We start from the raw sequence: 16,701 nt of genomic DNA, 5'->3' as shown, positions 1-16,701 counted from the left end.
CTGACAATGAATATATTCTCAGAACTGTTATTTAATGTTAATTGAGACTCTGTGACAAGATCATAATTAGATTCTTTTAATATTCTGATGATTGCTTTGTTTATTTATTCAGACTGATTGACACGTTGGACGGATTTTGGATTTGGGGTGGCACAGTGGTTAGCACTGCTGCCTCTTGGGACCAGGGGTCTGGGTTCAATTCCAGCCTCGGGTCACTGTTTCTGTGGAGTCTGCATGTTCTCCCTGTGTCTGCGTGGGTTTCCTCCAGGTACTCTGGTTTCCTCCCACAGTCCAAAAGATGTGCTGGTTAGGTGGAGTGACCATGTTAAAATCTCCCACATTGTCCCAAGATGTGGGGGTTAGGGGGATTAGCAGAGCAAGTATGAGGGGTTACGGGGATCGGGCTGGGTGGGATTGTGGCTGGAGCAGGCTCGATGGACTGAATGGCCTCCTTCTGTAGGGATTCTGTGATTCTATGATTGTTCAAAAACCCATTCATAGAATGGTGGACGTTGCTGGTTGGACCAGCATTTGTTACCCATCCCAAGTTGCCCGGCCATTTCAGAGGGCAGTTAAGAGTCAACCGCACTGCTGTGGCTCTGGAGTCACATGTAGGCCAGACTGGGTAAGAATGGCAGATTTCTTTCCCTGAAGGGTATTAGTGAACCAGATGGGGTTTCCCAACAGTTGACAATGGTTTCATGGTCACTGTTAGCCTTTTAATTTCAGATTTCAAAATTGCTCATCATTCTAACCCATGTTTGAAGTTTATAAAGTGTGAGCACAGGTCTGAGCTGGTGAAGGTCGGTAACTGATCCGTGCGTAAATGTTACAAAGCCTTGGCCACACAGCACTATAGCTGAACTTCTCCTTATTGTCATTTCCAGTTCATCATTCAGGTTCTAATGGGGCCATTGGATCTCAGTCACACACCCATTCAGGACAAAGTCCACGGAACAAGCCGTCCTGGACGGAGTCTCTGAGGATTCCGGCAGCACAGGTTAGTAGAATCACACAATAGTAATCACAGCATTGGAGGAGGCCACTTGGTCTCACATCAATTCAGCATTATGGTGACGGTTAGGTGCTGCCAGAGAAGCCTTGGCAAGTTGGTAGTGCATCCTGAGCACTGTAGCCACAGTGTGACGTTGACTGAGGGAACGGGACTTAAAGCAGTGTGTGGGGTGTACACAGCAATTGAAGACGAGTCGATTTTTGTTTCCAATTTTGTTTCTCTCCCATTTTTCTGCATAGAGTGATCCTTCCAGTACCTCAGCCATGGGGCTGGTCATCACGTGGAACCCCCCCAGAGACTGAGTTGATTAAAGTTAAAAGTTAATTTATTTATTAGTGTCACAAGTAGGCTGACATTAACACTGCAATGAAGTTACTCTTCATAGGGAAAATCCCCTAGTCCCGACGCTTGAGGGAGCATTTAACACTGCCAGTGCACCCTAACAGCTCATCGTTCAGACTGTGGGAGGAAACTGGAGCACCCGGAGGAAACCTACACATGTGCAAACTCCTCACAGACAGTGACCCAAGCTGGGAATCGAACCCGGGCCTCTGGTGCTGTGAGGCTCGAACTAATGTAACCCAATTTAATTCAAAAAAGGAGCAAGGCCTGGACATGTTCCTTTGCTGCAGAGAAAAGGTCTTTGCACCTGAATGTATGCAGCTTCTAGCAAGAATAAGTGAGCCAAATTGTGAGCCCAACTGATAATCGTTCAAATCTTTCCCAGCCCCAATCTCTGCCACGGTCAAGCTGGTACGAAAAAGAGACCATCACAGCACCACCTTCTCGAGCGGCAAGCAGTAGGCGGCACGGTGGCACAGTGGTTAGCCCTGCTGCCTCACAGCACCAAGGTTTGATTCCCGACTTGGGTCACTGTCTGTGTGGAGTTTGCACATTCTCCCCGTGTCTGTGTGGGTTTCCTCTGGGTGCTCCAGTTTCCTCCCACAATCTGAAAGACGTACTGGTTAAGGTGCATTGACCCGAACAAGCGTCGGAGTGTGGCAACTAGGGGATATTCATGGTAACTTCTTTGCAGTGTTAATGTAAGCCTTACTTGTGACTAATAAATAAACTTTAATGGGCAGTGAATGCCAGTGACAGCCCAAGAATGGATATGTATAAAGATTCTGCTCCCGTTTCCCTGTCTTTTCTCAGTGTCCTGTACAATGATTGTATCTGTTGTCCTGACAGGAGACAGTCTGCATGGAGCAGCTGCGAGACTTGACGACCAACCTCAACCTGCAGCAGGCACCCAGCCTGTGCCCGATCAACCTCCTGCAACAGAGGGATGTCCCGCGGGCAGAACCAGCCACAGCCCCTGAGCCAAACCTGAGCGCTGATCTCCGGAAACTAAACTGCTGCTCGGAGTAAGAACCACGCGGGCTCTCTGCACACAGTACAGCAACATAGAATCATACAATGCTTTTTTAGAGTCATTGATTTGATTTGATTTCTTGTTTCTCGTGCGCTGTACAGTCAGAGCTATACATTCGAGAAGGAAACAAGAGAGTGCAGAATGTAGTGTTACAGTCACAAAAGAGTTACAGTGAAGTTTTAGAAGCATTGAACGAGAGAAAAAGACAGAATTAGAAGGTATGCTGGGCACAGTTTGCAAGAAATCACCTTGCTCCGGCGCCATCTTGGAATTGAAAGGCTACTGTGCAGAGGGAGGCCGTTCTGCCCATCGAGTCTGCACTGAGAACAATCCCACCCAGGCCCTAACCCTATAATCCCACATATTTACCCTGCTAAACTCCCTGAGACTAAGGGGCAATTTAGGATGGCCAAACCACCTAACCCGCACATCTTTGGGCTGTGGGAGGAAACCGGAGCACCCGGAGGAAACCCTTGCAGACAAGGGGGAGAATGTGCAAAGTCCACACAGATGGTGACCCGAGGCCAGAATTGAACCTGGGTCCCTGGTGCTGTGAGGCAGCAGTGCTAACCGCTGTGCCACCGTGAGAAAGACAGACTTGAATCTATCTAGCATCCTCAGGACATTGCAAAATGCTTCACAGCCAAGTACATTTTTTGTTTTGAAGTGTGGTTATTTTCATAATGTAGGAAGGTTAGTCACCAGTTTGTGTTGCATTGAGGTCCCACAAACAGCAATGGGTTAATGACTGGACCGTCTAAGTTTATTGACCACAGTCAAGAGATAAATAATGGCCAGGAATCGGGATTAGAACTTTCCTGTTCTTCTGAGGACAAACAGGGAGATGGTTTAAAAACTCACCTGTAGCTTGGCCACATCTATAACACCATGTCCAACTTTGCTTCCTCGTGCATTAATGCCAAGTCCCTGATTGAGGCTAGTTCAATTCTACCAGGTTTAAGGGCTTTTAGCGAATAGGACAGCTGGAGACAGTTTCATAAGAACATAAGAAATAGGAGCAGGAGTAGGCCATCTAGCCCTTCGAGCCTGCCCTGCCATTCAATAAGATCATGGCTGATCTTCGTGGCTCAGTTCCACATTCCCGCCCTCTCCCCATAACCCTTAATCCCCTCGCTTATCAAAAACCCATCAACCCGCTCACTTGGGAAATGTGTGCACTATGTCCATCTGCAAGGATGGAGGGTGAATCCTGGTAAACTTAATGCAGGCAGTTATGACTCACTGTCAGATATTGTAGAAACATAGAATCTACAGCATGTAACCTAGCCTTGCGGCTTGAACTGGTCCATGCCAACCATAATGCTCATCTAAGCTAACCCCATTTGCCTGCCTTTGGCCCATATCCCTGTAAACCTTTCCTATCCATGTATCTGTCCAAATGCCTTTTAAATGTAGTCAATGTTCTTGCCTCAACCACTTCGTCCGGCAGCTTGTCCCACACACATACCACCCTCTGTGTAAAAAAAAAGTTGCTCCTCAGGTTCCCATTAATTCTTTTCCCTTTTAACTTAAACCTCTGCCCTCTAATTCTCCATTCCCCAACCCCGGGAAAAAGACTGAGTGCATGGGACAGTCCCCTTCCCCAAGGCGGGTCTTGTATGTTATATTCCTGCAGTCTCACCTGATGAAGGAATAGTGCTATGAAAGCTCGTGATTCCAAATAAACCTGTTGGACTTTAACCTGGTGTTGTGAGACTTCTTCCTGTGCCCAATGCTGGCCATCTCCACTTCACAGATAGGCATGAGCACTGAACACTGGTGGGGCAGCGTGGTGGGGGAGAGGGGGGTATTTGGGGGATGCGGGGAGGTGGATGGGTAACGGGCTACAGTACTCAGATATTTTCTGTCTGCAGAAATCACAGTGCAGTGATGCTGCAATAATTCCTGTGTTTTGCTGTTTGCCTCTCTAGTGTGTTCCAGTGTACACTGGTGAATATTCCACAGACTCAGGCACTGCTGAAACAGGTGAAACTTCCTCTTGGACTTATCTTCCAACCCTTCAAGGATTCCAGGGTAAGTCGACTGGAATGGGATGAGCATTTCTCCCTTCTCCCACCGAGGCTGTGAAGATCCTTAACCGTTTACCGTGCCTTCATTTCTGGGTCAGTTGACATTTTCAAAACAGGGTCATAGATCTTTGTTCAGTAAGGAGATCAAAGGTGTGGAAAAAAGAGACCGAGCTGTAGTGCAGATCAGCTGTAATCTAACTAAATGGCAGAACGAGCTGAAAGGTCCACACCTGTTCGCATGTTGTAAGCTTCCTGATACATGCACTCATCTACATTACTCCCACAACTGTCCCTTCACAAAAGTGATAACATCCTTCTGATGATTAGATAACCAGTACTTTCCACTGTACTGGAGTGGCACAGTGGTTAGCACTGCTGCTTCACAACACCAGGGAACCAGGTTCAATTCTGGCCTCGGGTCACTGCCTATGTGGAGTTTGCAAGTTCTCCCCGTGTCTGCGTGGTTTCCTCCCGCAGTCCAAAGATGTGCAGGTTAGGTGGATTGGCCATACTAAATTGTCCCTTAATGTCATAGGGTGTATAGGTTAAGGGGATTAGGGATGGGTGACGGTGCATGGTGAGGTATTTTCTGTGTGCAGAAATCACAATACAATCTCAACCACATCTTCCTTCACAAAAGTGATAACATGATGCTTAGGTAACCAGCACTTTCCATTGTACTGGGGCATCATGGTGGCACAGTGGTTAGCACTGCTGCCTCTCAGCTCCAAGGACCTGGGTTTGATTCCTGGCTTGGGTCACTGTCTGTGAGGAATCTGTACGTTCTCCCTGTGTCTGTATGGGTGTCCTCCAGGTGCTCCGGTTTCCTCACACAGTCCAAAAATGTGCGGGTTACATGCATTGGCCATGCTAAGTTGCCCCTTAGTGTCTCAGGACGGTTGGGTTAGAGAGAGTAGCAAGGAAAATATGTTTGGTTATGGGGATAGAGTCTCGGTGGGATTGTTGTTAATGCAGACTCGATGGGCTGAATGGCCACTTTCTGCACTGTAGGATTCTATAATGCTGCAATAATGTGTTTTGCTGTTTGTCTTGGGGGATAGGGCCTGGGTCAGATGCTCCTTCGAAGAGTCGGTGCAGATTCGATGGGCCAAGTGATTCCTTCTGCTCTGTAGGGATTCTAATAAATACTGACCAGTACACTGTACACCAACTTCCAGCTTCCTTGGATTTCCATGTAGTCTTGATTTGCCATTGCTCTGCCTGTCTGTAGTTAGACATCGTTTGCAAGGGATCTTTTAGAGATAGAGAGAGAGAGAGAGGGGTGGTAGTAGGTTGAGAGGCACCACACTGTGTCAAGTGTGGCTGACCAGGAATCTCTCCCACTCTTACCAACCTGCTGTTGGCACAGTGGAAGGGTTAGCAGGTTAATTATCAATCTGCCTGGCTGGGCCATGACCAACTGGTCCTGGGTGAATCTTGAACCAGCCCGAAAATCAAAAGCTAGTAAAAACCTGAAGTTCCATCTTCTGGTGTACTATTTTGGACAAGTTTTACTGGTGCCAGTAATTTCCAGGTTTTACTGTTTAACTTCTGGATCATAGGCAGAGCTGCTACTCCCGAGCCACCAGAATTCATTGTACACTGGAAATAATTAATCATTTCTGATGGATTATCCTGCATCTCTACCAATCCACCTTCCAAAATACCATGCTGATGCAGCTACATGAGGGTTGCCAGTTCTGGTTAGACATCGAGGTGTGACTTCCTGCCTCCCTATGCCCCACCCCCATTGGTCACATGACACATGCAGCGTTATGGCGTCCTGCCTTTCTACAGCCAATCGGAAAACGGGCACATTCTTTACCACTTGGCATTGCTGACACCAACAACAATCCCACTCAGGCCTTATCCTCATAACCCCACATATTTACCCTGCTAATCTCCCTGACACTAAGGGGCCATTTAGTATGGCCAATCAACCTAACCCTCACACCTTTGGACTGTGGGAGAAAACCAGAGCACCTGGAGGAAACCCACGCAGGTACAGGGAGAATGTACAGACTCCATGCAGACAATCACTCAAGACCGGAATTGAACCAGGGTCCCTGGTGCCGTGAGGCAGCAGTGCTAACCACTGTGCTACCATGTCGCCCTTCTAGACGAAGCCAGACTTGCATTTATCCATGGTTAGCACTGCTGCCTCACAGCGCCAGGGTCCCGAGTTCTATTCAGGCCTCAGGTGATTGTCCATGTGGAGTTTGCACTTTCACCCTGTATCTGCATGGGTTTCCTCCGGATGCTCTGGTTTCCTCCCACACTACAAAGATTTGCAAGTTAGGTGGATAGGCCATGTTAAATTGCACCTTAGTGTCCCAAGATATGTAGGTTAGGTGAATTGTCCATACTAATTGTCCCTTAGTGTCCGAAGATGTGTAAGTTAGGTTGATTGCCCATACTAAATTGTCTCTGAGTGTCCAAAGATGTGTAGTTTAGGTGGATTGTCCATACTAAATTGTCCCTTAGTGCCCAAAGATATGTAGTTTAAGGGAATTGTCCATACTAAATTGTCCCTAGTGTCCGAAGATGTGTAGGTTAGGCGGATTGTCCGTACTAAATTGTCCCTTAGCAACCAAAGATGTGTAGGTTAGGGAGATTGGCCGTGGTAAATTATCTCTTAATGTCTGAAGATGTGTAGGTTAGGTGGATTGTTCGTACTAAATTGTCCCTTAGTGTCCGAAGATGTGTAGGTTAGGGGGATTGGCCATAATAAAGAGGCCACATTATTTGTGATAAGGCCAGGTTATTGGGAACAAATGGTGCAGTGTTGATAACATGTTCCCTGTTGGTTTTCCAGGAGCCTCCACTGCTGATCACTGATGTGCCCCCTCGCTGTACTTTATGTCAGACCTACATCAACCCCTTCATCACCTTCATCAACCAGCATCACTGGAAATGCAACACTTGCTTCTCGCTGAATGACGGTAGGAGCACTTGCAGGCACCATTGACTTGATCCTGCTCTGGAAACTAGCAGTAGCTACACACCAAAGTTGAGGTTGATGTTGAAGTTTGACTGATAAATAATGGATACCTTGGGAGTGTGTGGTTGGATCAAATAGTTTGGATGTCATCGCGAGGCACTGGGAGAAAGCTCAAGTGGGTTGAACCTACAATTTGAACGTGTCATCTGATAGTTGCCTCAATATACAGAGCACAGCAGAGTCACTGGACAGTTTTATAAGACCATAATCTATAGGAGCAGAATTAGACCAGAATTATCCAAATTGTTTCCTATTGCTCCTGATTTGAAGGTTGTCTATTTGACAGTGTTGGAATACAGTAAGAAGTCTCACAACATCAGGTTAACACCCAATAGGTTTATTTGGAATCACAGGCTTTTGGAGTGCTGTTCCTTCCTCACTCACCTGATGAAGGACCAGCGCTCCCAAAGCTCGTGATTCCAAATAAACCTGTTGGACTTTAACCTGCTGTTGTGAGACTTCTTACCATGCCCACCCCAGTCCAATGCTGGCATCTCCACCTAATAGGGGATGCAGGATAATTATTGGGAAATTGAGATAATCACACAGGTTTATTGACTGATGGGAATTGCAAGTTTTCCTGGCTGTCATTTAGTGAATAACGCTCTCCTGATTTTCCATAAGCTCAGTAACCAGAGATCTCAGGGGAATGTGACCGGTGTTGATGACCAGTCAATGAGGTCTCCACCCCTCCTCCCTGTCTGTGGCAATGTTGAGCAAAATTGGATACCTGTCTCCATGCCCTCCATAAGGCCAACTAGTCAGTGGGAAGTGCCACTGGGAGGCGATGCATGGCGGCAGCCCAGTTTCGGTTGGTTAAATGTTCTCCACTTAACTTGTTAGGGTGCAACCCCAACAGCAATCAGGAAGTTCAACGTCAACTAGGGAAGAACAGTCAGCTTGCTTGGCAGCCCAACTTGGCTAGTGTCCCAAAGTAGTTAAAAGTTGTTCATCAAAACCAAGCAGCAGAACATGAGTAAGGATTCTAAAAATGCAGCAGCAGTTTTGTGGAGGGGTTCCTGAAGAATCGGAGATTTTTGTTTTTGGATGTCTGGGCAAGATAAAGGGACTTTAGCAGAAAATTTCAGGGTTGGCACGTTTGGTGGTTGCTGTATAGGGTAGTGAGGAGTGATGCCTAAATGTCTTCTGCCAGTAGGATAGCAGAAATTGGGGAGTCTCTGGAAGAATGAAAGTAAAGGCAGCAGACGAGGCTGTTATGGTGAAAAAGAGGGCGAGGAAGCGACGGTAGCCAAACGCAAAGGTTTAAAATCAGCGCACTGGGTGGCTGGTGGAGGTGGTCGGGATTGGGGTAAAAGCTGAACAGGACGTGCTGAAGGAGAGGATGTGACAGAGGAGGCCAGGTGTGTTGGAGATCATTTCTGATTCTTTCTTCTTCCAGTTCCTGGGAATTTCCTCTATGATCCCATGACAGGCTGTTACTGTAACCCACGCAGTCGGCCAGAACTGCAGCACGCAGCCCTGGAGTTCATGGTCCCTTTGGAATATCAGGTACAAACTGATTTGTCGCAGAACACACGCACCAGCTACACCCTATCCCACTGTACAAATCGCTTGTACCACAACACTCTATCCCACTGTATAAATCATCTGTACCAGCTACACCCTATCCCACTGTACAAATCACCTGTACGACAACACTCTATCCCACTGTACAAATCACCTGGACAAGCTACACCCTATCCCACTGTATCAATCACGTGTACCAGCTACACCCTGTCCCACTGTACAAATCACCTGTACCATCCACACCCCATCCCACTGCACAAATCACCTGTAACACAACACCCCGTTCCACCGTATAAATTATCTGTACCACAACATCCTATCCCACTATATAAATTACCTGTACCAGCTACTCCCTAACCCATTGTACAAATCACCTATACCACAATACCCTGTCCCACTGTACAAATCACCTGTACCAGCTACACCCTGTCCCACTGTACAAATCACCTGTACCAGCTACACCCTGTCCCACTGTACAAATCATGTACATGCTTTCCCTCATTGTACAATACATCCTCTGTCAAAGTGTGGATCATCGGTGTCAAACCTTCTCTATAAATATGCCTATACTTCACGCCCTGCTGTGAGTGGACAGCTGAGGTGAAAAACTTGCCCCGCTTACACCAGCTAACACCTCCCTTCTGCCCATTCATAAAGCACTGATTATTCTGACACACTTTGTGCATCTCTCTGACTGACGGTAGTGGGGTGGGGTGGGGGGGGATTGATTTCACTGATTGTGCTCTGTTATCTCTACCCTTGCTCAGGCTGGGCGCCCTCGGCCTGTAACATACCTGTTTGTGTTTGATGTTAGTTACAACGCGGTGGAGACTGGTTACCTGGGGATTGTCTGCAAAATCCTGCTGGAGAACATAGACAGGTGAGGCACTGAATACCTGTCTGCCTGATCTGCTTTCTAAATAGAATCAACTTTCGGCCGTCAATCCATGTTCATGTCGAGATGTTTTCGGTGTGAAATGTCAGGTCTGTTCAGTCGGAAGGTTGTGGGTTCTTGATCAACATTCTCCAGACAGCAAAACAGCCCCAAAGACCTTGTATTGTGGAATATTGGGTCTTGCTGTGTACAGAATGCTGCCTCTGCACTTGCAGGTGAAGCATTTTGGTGAGGACAGCAGGGAACTCCCCGGAACACTGCCAGGGGATCGTTAGCATCACACAAGCCGTTCTATCAGGTCTCAGTCTACTGTGGGGCCTGATGGAAGGCACCTCAGACAAAGTTGCACTTGGCTGCGCTGGAGGCTGAGGTTGGGTTATGCACCTGGGGACAAACAATGGTGGCCAACAAAGACCCTCTTTGTTCATTCAGCCTGATCCCACAACCATAATGTTTTGTGGGGGATGGGGGAGGGTATCACAGAACAGACATTCCGCTTTCAATCCAGTGCAATAGGGTCTCTGCTGGAGACGCAAGAGAACGGATTAAAAGCCCAGGCCATGTGTGGAAGAAATATCTGGAAAATTCAAAATCAGTGCAGAACAGCAGCATGGCCCAGGTTAATAGCAACTGGTACTCAAACCCACAGCTTCCTAGCCTGATTTTATGGGCAGGATAGAGTGGGTTGGTGGACAATGAAAGGAGTTGCATGACGGATTGAGTGGACCTTTCCTCATTCTGTGGTTGTCCTCCCTCTCATGAGTTCGGATCCCAGATCTCTCCGCCTTGAACAGTCAGTCCCACTGCACTCGGAGCAGGTTATCACAGGAAAACAGCTGCAGTTCCTTCAGTAGGGAGCGATTGCACGTCCAACCCTGTTTCCTGTCTCTGTTACCTAGGTTGCCAGGGGATTCACGGACCCGCATTGGGTTCATTACATTTGACAACACAGTGAACTTCTACCACTTGCACAGCAGCCTGTCTCGACCCCGCATGATGGTTGTGGCTGATGTTGATGGTAAGTCGTTAACTAGTGGGGCTAGAACCAATTTGTTCCATTGCATTAATGCTGTCAGGGAAATCAGAATCTTAATTTTTTTATTATGCAACCTTACTGTCATATTGTCACATATTGGAAAACAAGCTTGTGGGGCATGTGACTGGCTTAATTGAATCTGAGATATAGAATCCCTACCATGCAGAAGGAGGCCATTCGGCTCAACGAGTCTGCACCGACCACAATCCCATCCAGGCCCTATCCCCATTATCCCATGCATTTACCCTAACTAGTCCCCCTGACACTAAGGGGCAATTTGACATGGCCAATCCACCTAGTCCGCATATCTTTGGATGGACGGATAGACTACTAAGATTAAACATCAGTAGAAGAGGTGCAAAGGCATGTGATTCGATGAACAGAGAGTGGAAGAGTAATTTCAGGCTACTCAGTCTAATGTCTGAGGATGGCATAAGAACATAAGAAATAGGAGCAGGAGTAGGCCATCTAGCCCTTCGAGCCTGCCCCGCCATTCAATAAGATCATGGCTGATCTGTCGCTGCTTAGTTCCACTTTCCCGCCCTCTCCCCATAACCCTTAATCCCCTCTCTTATCAAAAACCCATCAACCCGCGTCTTAAAAATATTTAGTGAGGCAGCCTCCACCACTTCAACGGGCAGAGATTTCCAGAGATTCACCACCCTTTGAGTGAAGAAGTTCCTCCTCAACTCCGTTCTAAACCGCCCCCCTTTTATCTTGAGGCTGTGCCCCCTAGTCCTACTGTCTTTTTTGAGCAGGAAGAGTCGCTCCACCTCTATCCTATCCATCCCATTCATCATCTTATACGTCTCAATGAGATCTCCCCTCATTCTTCTAAACTCTAACGAGTACAAGCCCAGTTTATTCAGCCTCTCCTCATAGCTCAACCCCCTCAACTCCAGTATCAGCCTAGTAAACCTCCTCTGCACTCCCTCCAAGGCCAAAATATCTTTGCGCAGGTGCGGCGCCCAAAACTGCACACAGTACTCCAGCTGCGGCCTCACCAATGCCCTATACAGCTGCAGCAAGACCTCCCTACTTTTATATTCAATCCCCCTCGCTATGAAGGCCAGCATCCCATTCGCCTTCCTGACCACCTGCTGCACCTGCAAGCTGGGTTTTTGCGACTCATGCACAAGGACCCCGAGGTCCCTCTGCACCATCGCCTGCTGCAGTTTTTCGCCCCGTAAGTAATAGTCCTTCCTACCATCTCAGGGGGTGGCGCAGTGGTCAGCACTGCTGCCTCACAATGCCAACGACCCAGCTTCAACTCCGGCGTCGGGTGACTGTCTGTGTGGAGTTTGCACATTCTCCCTGTGTCTGCATGGGTTTCCTCCGGGTGCTCTGGTTTTCTCCCGCACTCCAAAGATGTGCGGGTTAGGTAGATTGGCCACATTAAATTGCCCCTAGTGTGTGTGAAACTTGCAGAACATAAACCAATGGAAATGAGAAAGTTATAAAACAATCGCAAATCCAAAGATGTTTTAAATGATGAGGTTGTTAAGATCAGACAACCAATGGAACACCCAAAGTCTTGTTTCAAGGACGTCATGCTTGCAAGCATGACATGAAAGTCCAATCTTGCTTAAACCCACACTCCTGATCTTATTCTTCATTCTCCTCTCTCCTAAAATTGACTGGAATTCTTCTCTCCCACCCACGGCTAGGATTCCCCAGTCCCGCTGCAGTGAATGGAGCTTTGGTTGAGTGCTAAATTCTTCGTTCATGCTGGCAGCGGTGGAGGGATTTGGCGAGACTGGAGAATCCCACTCATTATCTCCATTGACTCAGCATCCACTTTCTTCCCATCATTGCTTTACGAAGTGAGTTGGAACAGTTTCCATGTTAGAAGATGCTATACAAATGTAAGTTGTTCTACGGCCATTTTTTATTCATTCATGGGATCTGGACTTCTCTGGCTAGGTCAGCATTTATCATCCATCCCTAAATTGCCTCTTGAGATGGTAGTGGTGAGCTGCCTCCTTGAACAGTTGCGGTCCATGTGGTGTAGCTACACCCACAGTGCTAAGAGGAAGGGAGCTCCAGGATTTTGACCTGTGACAGTAGAGGAATAGCCGATATATTTCCAAGTCAGGATGGTATGTGGTTCGAAGGGATCTTGCAGGTGGGTGTGTTCCCCTTCATCTGCTGCCCTTGTGCTTTCAGTTGTGGAGGTCACAGGTTTGGAAAGTGTGGGTGAGGGAGGTGAGCGGTGAGTTGCTGTGGGGCATCTTGCAGATGGTGCAGATCCTGAACCATGAGGATCCGGCTAAATGTCCATTGCTGTGCAGCTTGCAGCTTTTGCAATGATTACATATCTTGGTCTTTTTTCAGATATCTTCATCCCAAGTGAAGATAAGTTGTTAGTGAATCTGCAACAAAGCCGACAGGTAATGTGATGTTCCTTTCACATTGTAACAAAACTTCACCGAGTTTAAACAAGTTTGTTCTTTTCCCAATAACATGTCCTTGTAATCTTTTTGTTTTAACTTCACAATACTCCACAATTCTGATACGGGTTAAAATGCTATGATGGAAGTTGAGGAAACCTTTACTCTGTTCCATTTGTTGGCTGAGCAATAATAATCTGGGCCTATTCCTGTTGTTATGTGAACTTTGCCTGCTTTCTGGACACAGTTTTTCTGATATTAGTGACAGGATAATTGACTGTAAATCTAATGGTGGGCTAAACATTCCAAGGGCCTGCTTCATGATAAGCTGAGCTTTCCATTTCCTTTTCCAGTGACCCTTCTACCAATCAGCCCCTACAGGTCACGGCAATTGTGACTTTCTCCCAGTTGTCTGAGTCCACCAACTTCATATCTCGCTGATAGGTGTCCTTGTAGCATGTACTCATGCATTAACCACATATAATAATACATACCTGCTAACGGACTAGCCTCATGTGCTAGCTTCACTAGCCTCAGAGTGGCGGATCAGTGGAAATCTTTGCTGCAGATGGTTGTGGAGGTCAGGTCTTTAAGACAGAGATAGATAGGTTCTTGATGAAAAGGGGATCAGGGGTTATGGGGAAAAGGGTAAGAGAATGGAGATGAGAAAATATCAGACATGGATGGAATGGTGGAGCAGACTCAATGGGCCGAGTGGCCTAATCCTGCTCCTATGTCTTATGGTCTTATGGTTTCATGTTTGGCTTATGTTAGGGGGTGGCACAGTAGTTAGCACTGCTGCCCCTCAGTGCCAGGGACTCAGGTTCAATTCCAGCCTTGGCTGACTGTGTGGAGTTTGCACATTCTCCCTGTGTCTGTGTGGGTTTCCTCCAAGTGCTCTGGTTTCTTCCCGTAGTTCAAAGATGTATGGGTTAGGTTGATTGGTCATGCTAAATTGACCTTAGTGTCCTGTGGGGATTGACAGGGTAAATGTGACGGGTAGTGGGAATAGGGCCATAATCGATGGGCCGAATGGCTTCCTTCTGTCCTTTAAGCATTCTGTGAATTCTGTGATTAACCAAATAAAGGTACTTCACAGCTAAGTACTTTAAGAATGCTATCCAGTCCTGTAAGGGTTCCCTGTGTAGTCTGATGATGATAATTTTTTTAAAGTTTATTTATCAGTGTCACAAATAGGCTTACATTAACACTGCGGTGAAGTTACTATGAAAATCCCCTAACTTCTGCACTCCGGTGCCTGTTTGGGTATACTGAGAGAGAATTTAGCACGGCCAATTCTCCTCACTTGCACGTTTTTGGACTGTGGGAGGAAACCGGAGCACCTGGAGGAAACCCACGCAGATATGGGGAGAACGTGCAGATTCTGCACAGACAGTGACCCAAGCTGGGAAGCAAACCTGGGTCCCTGGCGCTGAGAGGCAGCAGTGTTAACCACTGTGCCATCTGTAAAGAGTCCCCTGTGTGGTCCGATGATGATAGATGGGGCTGCGACTGAGAGCTCACTCATGGTCTCCCGGCCCTCTCTGCTCTACATTTCCTATCACGGTACGATGGAACTTGCCCAGCTGTTCCATAAGTTCTCCAAGTGGTTATGGACCCTCTTTGTTAGAGAGACACTGGTGTTGAGGTGCTCGATGGCCAGTACAGACATAATGGGCAGAAGGGCCTCTTGTTGTGCTGTAAAACTCTATGGTTCCATGATGGCTGCAAGCACAGGATTGGAATGGTGTGTTTATCAGTAAAGATTAATCACCAGATTTTTCACCACCTCTTTATTCCACATGCACATACAACCTGGGTAAAATGGTGTATATCCTGAAACTCAAGGAGAAGCTCGGCTAACTTACCCTGATATACATTTAAATATGGGACCAGTAAAAAGCCTGAATTAGATTGTAAAATTGCTCAGAGATCCACCTGACAAAGCTGCTTTGCGGCTATGTGTTTGAATGTGGCTGTCCCTGCTGTAATTTATCTGCTAATTCTCCACTTCCTCGCCACAGCTTGTTGTGTCTTTGCTTGAGGAATTCCCAGTTGCGTTCAGAGAGACTCAGAAGAGACAGTGCGCTTTTGGACCTGCACTGCAGGCTGCTCAAAAACTCCTGAAATATTGCGGTGGACGTGTGTCTGCTTTCCTGACCCAGTTACCCAACATAGGCTGTGGCTCCCTGCAACCCCGAGAAGACCCCGGCGATAGTACGCTGGTAAGTTGAGTTTTCTTCTACGACCCACTAGCTTAATGGTGGAATCTTACTGTTCAAAAGTGATGGTCACATAAATTATATGGAATTACATTGACTGTACGATTCAGCAGCAGGCCAGTTGGCCCAACCAAGTTATGCACCATATGAGCCACATGCACCTATCTATCTTCATTAACCCTATTAGTAGAAATAAGTAGAAATGGTCGAGAGCTTCAAGTTTCTAGGTGTCCACATCACCAACAACCTGTCCTGGTCCTCCCATGCCAATACCAATGCCTTTACTTTCTCAGAAGACTAAGGAAATTTGGCATGTCCACTACAACTCTCATCATTCTTTCTGGTTGTAACACAGTTTGGTATGGCTCCTGCCCTGCCCAAGACCGCAAGGAATGACAAAAGGTTGTGAATGTAGCCCAAACCATCACGCAAACCAGCCTCCCACCCATACAGACAAGCATACTGTTCATAGAGAAGGAGAGAGTGCAGAATGTAGTGTTACAGCCATAGCTAGGGTGTAGAGAAAGATCAGCTTAATGCAAGTTAAGTCCATTCAAAAGTCTGACAGCAGCAAGGAAGAAGCTGTTCTTGAGTGGGTTGGTGTGTGACCTCAGACTTTTGTATCTTTTTCCCGAAGGAAGAAGGTGGAAGAGAGAATATCTGGGGTGCTTGGGGTCCTTAATAATGCTGGCTGCTTTGCTGAGGGAGTGGGAAGTTTAGACAGAGTCAATGTATGGAAGATTGGTTGGCTTGATGGATTGGGCTACATTCATGACCTTCTATAGTTTCTTGCGGTCTTGGGCATAGCAGGAGCCATACCAAGCTGTGATACAATCAAAAAGAATGCTTTCTATGATGCATCTGTAAAAGTTGGTGACAGTTGTAGCTGACATGCCAAATTTCCTTGTCTTCTGAGAAATTAGAGGCATTGGTGTGCTTTCTTAACTATAGTGTCGGCATGGGGGGACCAGGACACGTTGTTGGAGATCTGGACACCTAAAAACTTGAAGCTCTCGACCCTTTCTGCTTCACCCCCGTTGATGTAGACAGGGGACATGTTCTCCTTTACGCTTCCTGAAGTCGACGACAATCTCCTTCATTTTGTTGACATTGAGGGAGAGGTTATTGTCGCTGCACCAGTTCACCAGATTCTCTATCTCATTCCTGTACTCTGTCTCGTCATTGTTTGAGATCCGAACCACTACGGTGG

At 47.1% G+C, this 16,701-nt stretch overlaps 1 protein-coding gene across 5 annotated transcripts in view; it reads left to right on the top strand.

Moving 5' to 3' along the window:
- Nucleotides 1-16,701, top strand: part of LOC145360401 (protein transport protein Sec24B-like) — a 49,840-nt gene that overhangs the window by 17,354 nt on the left and 15,785 nt on the right. For 4 of the 5 annotated variants that reach the window (XM_080215597.1, XM_080215599.1, XM_080215600.1 and 1 more), the window contains 9 exons: nucleotides 888-1,000; nucleotides 2,207-2,382; nucleotides 4,322-4,424; nucleotides 7,236-7,362; nucleotides 8,821-8,930; nucleotides 9,716-9,828; nucleotides 10,743-10,861; nucleotides 13,214-13,269; nucleotides 15,294-15,494. In XM_080215597.1, coding sequence (XP_080071723.1) covers nucleotides 888-1,000; nucleotides 2,207-2,382; nucleotides 4,322-4,424; nucleotides 7,236-7,362; nucleotides 8,821-8,930; nucleotides 9,716-9,828; nucleotides 10,743-10,861; nucleotides 13,214-13,269; nucleotides 15,294-15,494 — 1,118 coding nt within the window. The remainder of the gene's footprint in view (nucleotides 1-887; nucleotides 1,001-2,206; nucleotides 2,383-4,321; nucleotides 4,425-7,235; nucleotides 7,363-8,820; nucleotides 8,931-9,715; nucleotides 9,829-10,742; nucleotides 10,862-13,213; nucleotides 13,270-15,293; nucleotides 15,495-16,701) is intronic. The other variant, XM_080215601.1, reaches the window with a different exon arrangement.

Source organism: Carcharhinus amblyrhynchos, chromosome 31 (assembly GCF_965287045.1).
Source record: "Carcharhinus amblyrhynchos chromosome 31, sCarAmb.v2.hapA, whole genome shotgun sequence".
In the NCBI taxonomy this organism is placed as follows: Eukaryota; Metazoa; Chordata; class Chondrichthyes; order Carcharhiniformes; family Carcharhinidae; genus Carcharhinus; species Carcharhinus amblyrhynchos.
The sequence above is the reverse complement of the archived record's forward strand: the minus strand, read 5'-3'. Positions and strand labels throughout refer to the sequence as shown.